Source organism: Camellia sinensis, chromosome 2 (genome assembly GCF_055761805.1).
Source record: "Camellia sinensis isolate YWXY chromosome 2, ASM5576180v1, whole genome shotgun sequence".
NCBI classification, from domain to species: domain Eukaryota; kingdom Viridiplantae; phylum Streptophyta; class Magnoliopsida; order Ericales; family Theaceae; genus Camellia; species Camellia sinensis.
This window is the reverse complement of record NC_138962.1, coordinates 65223240-65234836: the sequence shown is the minus strand read 5'-3', so window position 1 is coordinate 65234836 and position 11597 is coordinate 65223240. Positions and strand designations below refer to the sequence as shown.

The 11597-nt window shown below is 39.2% G+C and overlaps 1 protein-coding gene across 1 annotated transcript; it reads left to right on the top strand.

Annotated features, from left to right (window-relative positions):
- The first annotated feature begins 5815 nt into the window (after positions 1–5815).
- LOC114303963 (putative flavin-containing monooxygenase 1) lies at positions 5816–11094 on the top strand. The gene is given in 8 exon segments (XM_082913539.1): positions 5816–5896; positions 5980–5983; positions 6403–6755; positions 8548–8785; positions 8890–9065; positions 9703–9741; positions 9743–10062; positions 10579–11094. Coding segments are annotated over 8 exon segments (1554 nt in total). The 3' UTR covers positions 10922–11094.
- The last annotated feature ends 503 nt before the right edge of the window (positions 11095–11597 follow it).

Below are 11597 nucleotides of genomic sequence, written 5' to 3'. Positions count from 1 at the left end.
TGGAAAGTTAGGGCCAAACTGGGAAGGTCCTTACAAGGTGGTTGGGTTAGCAGGCAAAGGGGCATACCACCTAGAAGACAAGGATGGCAAGGCAATCCCTAGGCCATGGAATACGGCAAATCTCAAGTTATTTTACTTTTAGCTTTTCTTTTTCAAACATATGTAATTTTTTCTTCCTTCAATAAAATGAGAAATTCTTTTTAGCACAAGTTGTTCTTTGTAAAAGTTAGCTTTAAAGTTAGGCACATTGCGAGCATTTTATTCTAAGATTAGCTGGAAAAACTAACTTAGAGGTTGGCTGGATTAAACCAACACCTTCCTAAGCCCAGGATAAGGATCCAGGCTGGAGGACGTTTGGTCGGAATAACCAAACATTATTCTAAGTTAGCTGGAAAAACTAACTTAGAGGTTGGCTGGAACAAACCAACACTTGTTACTCTTCAGCCGAAGTAAGTGCAAGGCTAAAGAGTGGTTGGCTGGAATAAACCAACACTTGTTACTCTTCAGCCGAAGTAAGGGTATGCCTGAAGAGTGGTTGGCTGGATTAAACCAACTCTTGTTGCTCTTCAGCCGAAGTAAGGGTATGCCTGAAGAGTGGTTGGCTGGAATAAACCAACTCTTGTTGCTCTTCAGCCGAAGTAAGGGTATGGCTGAAGAGTGGTTGGCTGGAATAAACCAACTCTTGTTGCTCTTCAGCTGAAGTAAGGGTATGGCTGAAGAGTGGTTGGCTGGAATAAACCAACTCTTTGTACTCTTCAGCCAAAGTAAGGGTATGGCTGAAGAGTGGTTGGCTGGAATAAACCAACTCTTTGTACTCTTCAGCCGAAGTAAGGGTATGGCTGAAGAGTGGTTGGCTGGAATAAACCAACTCTTGTTGCTCTTCAGCTAAAGTAAGGGTATGACTGAAGAGTGGTTGGCTGGAATAAACCAACTCTTGTTACTCTTCAGCCGAAGTAAGGGTATGGCTGAAATTGGATCGGCTGGATTAAACAAACTGAAAACTCCTCAGCCGAAGTAAGTATGTCGGCTAAGGAGTGGTTGGCTACTGCAAGTATAGTTTAAACCAGCTAAAACCGAAATAACAGTTGGAATAAGAGAAGACATTACAAAGTACAGGCATACATATCAGAACCGGAACAAGAGTTCAAGACCGGAACAAGAGTTCAAGCAAAATTTTTCATTCATTGAAACTATTACAAAGAAGGTTCATAGCTCGGTTACAAAGGCAAAAAAACAACAAAGAAAAAATACATAATCAAGAGAAAAGTTCTTCAATGTCGGCATCAAAAGCTGCATCACCATCAACTTGAAGACCGGTTTCTTGAGGGAGCTCATTCACAATTGGGAGAGTCACTTCGGCTGGAATCACGGTTTCACTGGGAAGATCAACTGTTAGGTCTTCCACAGTGGGCTCTGACCGAACCGGCTGGTCCACATTACCAACCGGAGTATCTTCAGAAGAGGAGTCATCAGAATCTGACTCTTCCAGAAACTCTTGTTGCAGAGCATTGGCGTAGTCCGCAAGGGAGCTCGGTATAAAATAGGCTGGAGGGTTGAAAACCTCGGTCTGCGGATCATGACCGAGCTTCTCAACGGCCGCCCTCCAGCCGCACTTGAAGAACAACTCCTTGGCAGCATCGCACTGTTTCACATAAGCTTCCTCTGCCTTCTTGTAACCCTGCTTGTACCCCTCCTTTTCGGCTTCCTCCGCGCTCTTTTTTAGTTGAGTTATTTCGGTGTCTTTTCTCTTCTCAAGCTTCACCAACTCCCGCAGATACTTGTCTTTCATAGCGATGGCGGCTTTCTGCTTCTCCGCTTCAGCCGAATTAACCAGTTCGGCAAGTCGGCCGTTCTCGGCTTGCATCTCGGCCATTTTCTTTTCAGCTTCTTCTAGCTCGGCCACCTTTGCCTCGGCTTCCGCCATTGCCTGCCTTGTGGTTTTTCTAAGCTCTTGGACTTTCTTGTAAGTAATGTTGTTCTTCTGTAAGGCCTGACAAAACGAAGAGTCTCTTGAGCCGAAGTGAAAATTGGAAAATTTAGACAGAAAAAACAGACAGAGCTACTTACCAAAATCATGGACTTCGATGTAGACCGGATGGACTTCATCTCAGTGTTCAATTGCTTAAGGTGGTGCTCCATGTCCTTGGGGAGGCACACACTTTTGGCCAGATTAAAAGCCAATAGATGATCTTTTTCAGCAACAACCGAATCAGAAGCTTTGATGTCTCGGTCGTTGAAGGTTAGCTGCGGAGCCCATTTCGAAGATTCTGCTCGGTCAGTTTGCTCCGGTTGGAGGGTAGGTTGAGGACTTTGGGGGATGGATTCAACCTCATCGACAAGTTGCTGTTCGGTCGATGTAGATCGGGCGCGTTTGGAAGGGCGAGATGAAGAAAGCTGCTGAGAATGGAGGGCCACAACGGCAGGCTGCGTCTCTAAGGATGGTTGCACTTCGGCCCTGGTTGTTGCGGTCAGAAGGGCCCTCACTCTGCTTTTCTTCGCCATCTCTTCTTCAGCTGTTAGTGGGACAAGTCGTATTTCGGGCAAGTTTGGGTCCGGTTCAGGTGCTTCCTCTAGAAGGAAATCGGTCACTCGGGCTTTCCGACGACCGCTATATCTGTAGGTCGGCTCAAAGCTTAGAAGCTTAGACCAACTTCTTTCCTTAATCCGTAGTGCGGCTCGAAGTATGTTCAGATTTGGGTAGCTGTAGTAGGAGGCAAGATGAGCTAAGTCTGCAAAAAGGATACAACTGTTAGGTCGGTTATAACATCTGAAACCGAAGTACAAGAAAAAAATATATAAAACCGAGGTAAACTTTACCAGGTTCCCCCTTCTTCCAGTTAATACTTCGGCTTGGGATTTGGGCTTGGTGATCCTCAAAATTGCCCGATACCCAGAAGAAGTCATCGTCATTAACATCCTTATCCGGTGTATCTGTTATTATCTTTTCTCTACGTCGGCGTATCCTAAGGTAATAAACCCAGCCATCATCTTTGGAACCTATGGAGTACTGGTGGAAGATTTCTGCTAAACCGAGGTTCAGGCCTGTTTGGCGGTTTAGCTCGGCGATACCCATTATTATCCAGTATGTATTGGTGGATAGCTGGGTTGGGCATAGTCTGGTTTACCTAAGAAATTCACAAATTAAAGGCTGGACCGGGAACCTTAGTCCGGTTTCTATAATGGATAAAACAGTAAAGGGGACAAAGCCTTGGTTATTCCACGGAATGGTTTCCTTCTTGGCTAGGGTAAGGAGTACATCGTCTGGAATGCCATAATCCCTTTGGAATTCGGCCATACCACCAGGGGTCTCTACCAAGTACCTATACTTACCCATTTGTATAATTTACAAATAAGTTATATCGGTGCAAAAATTGTGCCCAGTAGTTCGGTTGAGCGCACGCAGGAGTACCTGGGTAACCTAAGTCTGCAAAGTAGAAAACAAAGGGGTTAAGCACAGATCATTGGACTATGCTACAAATTAAAAACAAGGTAAATGAGCCCTATTTCGGCATTATGGACTGGTTCTGTTTCGGTTCTGCACAACACTCAATAGTTCGGTTTGAACTTATTGTGTGCAAGATCGGTTTTCCTTTAGGGATTTGTTATCTCGGTTCGAACAGTGGGTTTTTTGCTTCGGTTAAGCCACTAGGGGCAGCTTTCTGAGTTTGGTTTAGAAACTAAGAAATCTGGCTTAGCCCCAAAGGCTTAGCTCGGTTGAAGACTAAGGTTCTTAGTTTAATGTATTCAGACTTCGTTCAGTGATCTTATTTCGGCTAAAGTGAATCAGGAGGTTATTTTTTGAAGCTACTGTCATCTCTACAAGTCCTAGTTCGGTTATTGACTAAAGTGATCTACCACTAGCACAAAAACAGTATCCTAGTTCGGTTGGGACGAGATTTTGGATCTAAGACTAGTTTTTTACAGAAGTTCATACACACATGAGCTCTGTTATTATTTTTTCGTAAAAGTACAGAAGCGAAAGCAACAAATGGAAAAAAGTGTTTGCAAAAAGCATACGAAACAAAACTATACAGATGATAAAGCAGACAAAGAGCAAGAAGGATAGGCTTGCTTACCCGAATAAGAAAGAAGCTAGGAAATGGAGGCAATGGCAGCAATGGAGGCACGAACACAGCAAGCTCAAAACTCAGGGGCTCAGGGACAAGGGAGAGAAGAAGGTGAATGGTCCAAGAATGATAAGAGTGTTTTGTGAAATGAGAGAGAGGGAAAAGAAAAGGGAAGAAGCAGGAACTGTTCAAAAATTGTGAAACACGAAGACGGCGTTGACAGCTGCCTTCTACGAATGGGAGCATGCCACGTGTATACGGAAAGGGAAGCGTTACAGTCGTGATTGAAGAGACGTTTTGACCGGACAAAGTGAAGCCCGAAGTAAATTTAGCTCGGCTGGAGAGGCTAAAGGGTTTTTAGCTCGGCTGGAAAGGCTTAATAACTTCAGCTCGGTTGGACTGGTAATCCCAATCATGCTGTGCAGATGGAATTAAGGGGCAATTGAGAGGGTAATTTTTGGTAAAGATTGGGCCGAGCTATGAGATGGGCTTTGTGGCCCAAAGTGCCAAAGACTTGGTGAAAAGGCCGCAATGTTACTCCGGCCCAGGAAAGGCTGCAATGTTACTCCGGCCCAGGAGAGGCAAGGCTACTCCGGCCTAAGAGAGACAAAGTTATTTCGGCACAGTGACTGTAAAAGATACTTCGGTCCGAAGGCAACTTGGAGTTATACCGGTATTGGGGTTAGACCGGCCGAAAGTCGTTGGTTCGGTCTAAGACCGTACCATGGGTTCTACATGGAAAGCTGAGATAAGAAAGGGGAAACACAAGGACCAAACTAAGGATGAGTTCGGTTTATTCAGTGGCTCTACACAGCCAAGCTTATTTCGGTCATATAGTAGTTCGGCCAAAGTAAAAACCATCCCACTTGGTTTAAGCAGTGGGGGAGGGTGTAAAAGGATAAGCATTATCCTTAGGAGTATGAATCCTAGGAGGACTCTGCATGGAGAAATACAAGTCCTACTAGGATTGTGCCACAGGAAACTTATAAAAGCTCACAAACATCACCTTGGAGGGGGTAATTGAACACAATTTTTCTGAGAACATAGAGCTTTTGTCTATCTGTCAAGTTACTGGCTTAGGCATCGGAGAGGTTTCCGGCACACACCCGCTGGCTAGCTCACGTTTGTGTTTTCAGGTGATAAAGCGACGTCGTACGGAGGAGCGTGGACTTGGTCAACAGGATTATACGAGGAGATTATTTCCTCCCCGTACATGTACAATGTAAATTTTTTCAAATTTAAATTTAATATGAGGTAAATTTCACCATTAGTCGTTATAGTGTAAGCAAAGTGTACTTTTAGTTTTTATGATTTTAATTTAAACAAATTGAACTTTACACTTTCAATTATGTTACAATATAATTCATCTGTTATGTTCCATAAACATTTGAAATGAAAAAAAGATCATACGTAAATTTAGAGTGATCAAAGTAGAATTAAAAAGAAATTACCTGGACCAATAATATAATTTAATTATTACACTGGTAGCGTTTATAGTTTCTTTTTAATTCTATTTTGCTCTTTCTAGTTTTGTACATGTTTTTTTCTGTTCAAAATTCTAACAATAAGTAATGGAGGAACCACATTACAACAAAATTTAAAGTATATGTTCAAATTATTCAAATTAAAGTTATGAAAATCAAAGTAAAATTTCACTCAAATTAAAAAGACAATGATCTAATTTAGCCTATCCTACCATTTATAGGTGCCTTGGGGGAAAGTGGTATTTGTGAAGTTAGTGAACAATAATGGAGAAGAAGGTGGGCATTATAGGAGCTGGCATAAGTGGCCTTGTAGCCTGCAAGTTCACTCTCTCAAAAGGCTGCCATGTAGGAGATCAACCCAAGTTGAGTTGGCTACAGAGATTCTGGCCATGTGAAGGAAAGTAGCAGCCAGCTACATGGTGGGGAAGCCATGTGAGTTGGTCATGAGGCCATGAGGCCATGAAGCAATCTGGAAAGCCACCGAAATGGGCTGGCAGCCAGCTCATTTCAAAGGGTGCCTCTTGCCTTTGTAATCTCTATATATAGAGAAGCTAAGGAGAGTTGAAAAGACGGGGGCAAACATAGCACAAGAGAGAAACACACTGCTGAGAGAGAGGCACAAAACAGAGAGAGATAGTGAGAGCTATATTCTGTTTGTGTATCAGAGAGTGTGAGAGAGTGTGTTATATAGAGAGACAGTGAGTTGAGAGTGTGTAATCTCCTCCATTTGTTGATATATAACAACATCGCTCCCGTGGACGTAGGCCGGTTTGCCGAACCACGTTAAAAGTCTTGTGCTTTTGCTTGTGAGTGTCCCCTGGTGTGCCCAAGATCCGCAACATGCCACCCAGTGGTCTTTGAGGCCAAGACCACCATCGGAGGAGTATGGACCAAGACAGTAGAGACCACCAAGCTTCAGACCCCAAAACAATTCTATCAGTTCTCTGATTTTCCATGGCCCAACTCAGTCAATGAGGTCTTTCCTACCCAACCTCAAGTCTTTGACTACCTTCAGTCCTATGCTGGCCACTTTGGTCTGCTTGAACATATCAGATTTGGCTGCAAAGTGGTAGGTATTGACTATGAAGGGATGGCAGCGGAGGCAGAGATGGAAGGGTGGGAAGTTTGGGGTGGCACAGGTGAAGCCTTTGGGTCTGGAAAATGGAGTGTTGCAGTTCAGGACACCCAAAGTTCTTCCACTGAGGTTTATCTGCTAAGTTCTATTTGTTGCACTTTAAGTACTCTCTCCGTTCCAAAATATTAGTCCCTTATTCAATTTTTCATTGTCCCAAAATATTAGTCCCTCTTCAAAAATCAAGTACAAAAATAATATAAATTTCTTATTTTGCCCTTCTTTTAAATTAATAAACAATATAAAAAGTACAATTATGACATTGATATTCCCAAAAACTGTACTATCAAAAGGGTAATTTTGAAAAATCAACTTTTTTAAAGTGCAATAATTATACTATCAAAAAAGTTGAATTCCCCACAAGGGATCATTATTTTGGGACGGAGGGAGTAAGAGTAAATGCTACAATTTTAAGAATTTCTTTTTCTTCAGAAAAGTCCTAAAATTTCAAATCAATGGTACGATTTACTTAGAGTGTGCCTCACAAAACTAACTTCAATATACACCATTGATCTGAAATTCATGACGGTGCCATAGACTTTCCGTTTTAATGAGGATGGAAATAAGGCAAATTACACATGCAGTCTCCATATTTTAGTTTCTGTCATTTTGGTTTCAGTAATTCTAATTGGCTCGTTTTTTACAACAAATTTATGACTTTATCTCAATTTACTTCAATTGATTACAATTGTTAACATTTTTATATAAAAAAAAATGTGTATATGAACAACATATTTTTAAAAACAAAATTATAAATTTGATCAACTTAGTAAGTTAATCTCAACCAAATTGGGGATCATTTTCTATCAAAAATCGTAATGACATTATCGATTTGACCAAATTGACGTAAAATTTAAAATTTAGAGGCAAAATTGAGCTAATTAAAAAGAGAAAATATCATTTCACCCCCCAAACTTTCACGCATTTTTCAATTTGACCGTCAGACTTCAAGTAATATCAATGTTCCACCCAAACTTTCAAAATTTTGATTAATTTTGCTCCTGCCGTCACATTCCTTCTACAATTGGATGGAATGTGCTGATGTGGGGGGCAAATTGATTTTTAAGGTATAGTTTGGGGGGTAAAATAAAATTTCAAATGAACTTTGGTGCTACATCAGCACATTCCGTCTAATTATAGACGGAATGTGACAACAGTGGCCTAATTGATCAAAATTTTGAAAGTTTTTGTGTAAAATTAATATTAATCGAAATCCGGGGTCAAATTGAAAAACACGTGAAAATTTGGAAGGCAAAATGATATTTTCTTAATTAAAAATATAGTAATCAAAATGATGCAAAAAAATAAAATATAAAAACTATGAATGTAATTTGCCCATAAAATTATTGTAGTGTATGATTTGTTTAATCTCTGTTTTTCATCTAGATGGACCCCAGGATTCAATGTTTGCTAGCAATCCAAAGTCTCCGAAAGGAGGGGAGCTTGTGTTTTTATTTTCTTTGTTTTCCTATCATGTTAGCATTATCATTTGGAAAAGTCTATGAACTAGTAACCAGGAAATGCTCCAGAATTTGAAATGAAAGATCTAGATTTAATCTTCTTCTTGTAGAGTCACTCCATGAATGAATCAAGGCCTTATATTGCACATTTTGAGTAATTTTCTAGATCTGTATCATGGCGTTGTGTCACAGTGGTATGCTCTCTAACTTCCATAATGGAAGTTGCAAATTCAAGCCTCATGTGAGACATTGGGTGATCCTCTTTCCTTTTTTCCTTAGATTAAATTAGTGTAAATTTTAACGAACAACTTAAGATAAAAATAAAAAGTTATAAATATATATATTTTGGGTGTATTTAACTCGCCATAAATGGCACATTTTTAAAGAGGCCATAATACATACAGGTTCATCAATTCGATTTTATGATCCTATGTGTGGGAAGGTTCAGTGGGATACCAAACATACCAGAATTTCCAGAAGGGAAGGGTCCAGAAGTGTTTGATGGGAAGGTGATACACTCAATGGAGTATGCTACCATGGATTTTGAAGCTGCTAAACAACTTATAAGAGGAAAGAGAGTCACTGTTGTTGGCTTCCAAAAACATGCTCTTGACATTGCAATGGAGTGCTCTTTACAAAATGGTGAGAGAGAGACCCACCACAAAAAAATTCTTGTTTGTGAAAAGGGATTGTGCTTGTCAATCCACACTTAATTTAAATTCATGTTTTTGTGGAATTGATTGCAGGGGTGGAAAATCCATGTACAGTGTTATACAGGAATGAACACTGGAATGTGCCTGATTACAATCCATGTGGAGTCTCACTTGCATATTTCTACTTCAATCGCTTCTCTGAACTTTTGGTTCATAAGCCTGGTGAAGGATTTTTCCTTAGTCTCCTGGCTACATTGCTTTCACCTCTGGTATAGAATCGCTCCTCAGAAAAGCTATGCATTTAAAAAAATGTCCACAAAAGTAAACTTTTATGTCTCGTAGATTCAAATTTGGTTTAGTTTCATACTACATCTAAAATGAATCTGGATAAATCTGGTTGATGCATTTTATTTTAGACACTTTCTCTAGTTTTTCTTTTTTATTTGTGAGTGCATAGTTTCCATATAAGCTAAGAGAGCAACTTGCCTCCAATTCACCTTGGTTAGCTGCAACATACAGTTGGCCTTGTGGGCTTATCGCGACCCTCATTTTGATAATTGGATTTGCTCATTTGTAAGCCTTTGTGCAGATCGTTCATGATTAAATTAGATTAATCTTATAATTGTAATCATTTATATTTTTCTTAAAAGAACATGGTAAACATGATTTTAAAAAGATTGAAGGCAAATATAGGGAAAAATCATTTTAATCAAGGAATGATGATACTGATACAAACAATAGAATCAAGAGTAATGTGGGGACAAATAGCAAATTAATTTTATTGTACGCATAGAAATATAAAAACAAACATATCGAATCATTAGAGTAGGGTCATAGTAGATTCTAAGGGTCCAACAAGAATCGAGTCCACACTGAAGCTAATATTAATTTTCTAATGTTTGGCAGAGATGGGGATTTTCAAAATTTGTTGAAACCCATATAAAACGAAAAGCTTCGACTAGCAAAGTATGGAATGGTTCCCAAACACAGTTTCTTGAAAGAAATCAGTTCTTGTTTGATCTCAACCGTCCCTGAGGGCTTCTACGATGCAGTTGAGAAAGGAAGCATCATATTGAAGAAAGCTCCGAGTTTCGGATTCTGCAAACAAGGCATACTTGTTGATGGGGAAGTCGAACCTCTAAAGACAGACATGGTCACACTGGCTACTGGGTTCAGGGGACTTGACAAGCTCAAAGACATTTTTGCCTCCCAAACCTTTCAAGAACAACTAGTTGGGTCCCCTCACAAAACAGTCTCACTCTATAGGTTTGCATCTTACAACATATAGCATTTTTTAGAGAAAAATTCATTTTACCCTTAAACTACCACTCAAAAATCAATTATTCTTTTAATAATATCAATATTATACTTAAATTATTTGATTTTGTATTAATTTTAGTCCACTATCAATTACTGTCTATAATCCAACAAAATTGCTGATGTAGTACCAAAATTTCATTTTACCCCTCAAACTATTGCCAAAATATCAATTAAACTCCTCAATAAAATGAAATTTGAGGGTCTAATTGATATTTTAGAGATAGTTTAGGAGATGAAATGAAGTTTCAAACGAAATTTTCATACCATTTCAACACCCTCCGTTTTAAATTGTGCCAATCTAATTCCTAATGTATGAAAAGCATTGCTCCTTTTTAACTTTTTTTTTTTTATAAAAAAATTACTCCTCAAATTCCAAATTAAAACACAAATTAAATGTCACACCATATGTATGATATTTTTTTCGGCCACAGTTTATTAATACCAACTTGTTATTTTCAACAGGGAATGCATTCATCCCAGGATTCCACAGCTAGCCATAATTGGATTCTCAGAGAGCATTTCAAACCTTCACACCTCTGAGATGAGGTGCCGGTGGCTAGCAGAGCTGCTTGCCGGCACGTTCAAGCTCCCCGACATCAAAGACATGGAGAAAGACATAACAAAATGGGACCGATACATGAAAAAATACTCGGGCGAGTACTACCGGAGATCATGCATAGGGGCTCTTCATATATGGTACAATGATCAACTCTGCAAGGACATGGGTTGGAAGCCAAAGAGGAAGAAGGGGTTCATTGCTGAGTTGTTTGAGCCCTATGTCCCCATGGATTATGCTCATCCTTAGAGATTGAGATGTACTGAAAATGGGTTCGGTTTCATGATTGTTTTGTGTATGTGTTTGTAATTTGATGATATTTGAAGCCTGTAGTGAAACTGAGAACAAAGTTGGTTGTGAATACTCTCTGATGATGTATACCAGCTGTTGTGTTTGAATAAAGTTGGACAACTTGGATGTTCTGTCTCTTTAGCTATATTCCGACTGTGGATGTGTTAATTAGGAGTTCATTTTTGTTCATACATTTTGAAAATACACGTGAAAATATGGCACAAGTTAGTTATGTGCGTATTTTTTATATAAAAAAAAGTTTACAGTTATAATAAATTGAATAAAATTTAGATAAAATTATAAATTTAGAATAAAAATCGAACCAATTAAAATTATAATGACTAAAATAATATAGCGTAATTTGTCTCTAAAATTTTGACATATACATGGTAGACTATAAATTTAAGAAGAATTTTTTTTAGGAGAGCGAAAACATCATCACAACCGAACCTTTGAGAAGGATGCTTGAACCTATCTTACATAATTTTTTTTTTTTTTTCATAAAATAAATTAATTTAAGTCTTTTTTCTAAAAGTTAAAAGAAAAAAAATTATGTTCACTGAGTTGACTTGAGCCTACTTTTGCGCAATCCCATTTTCTTAGTCAGCTTTGTCCATACTCCATGCCTACCCTC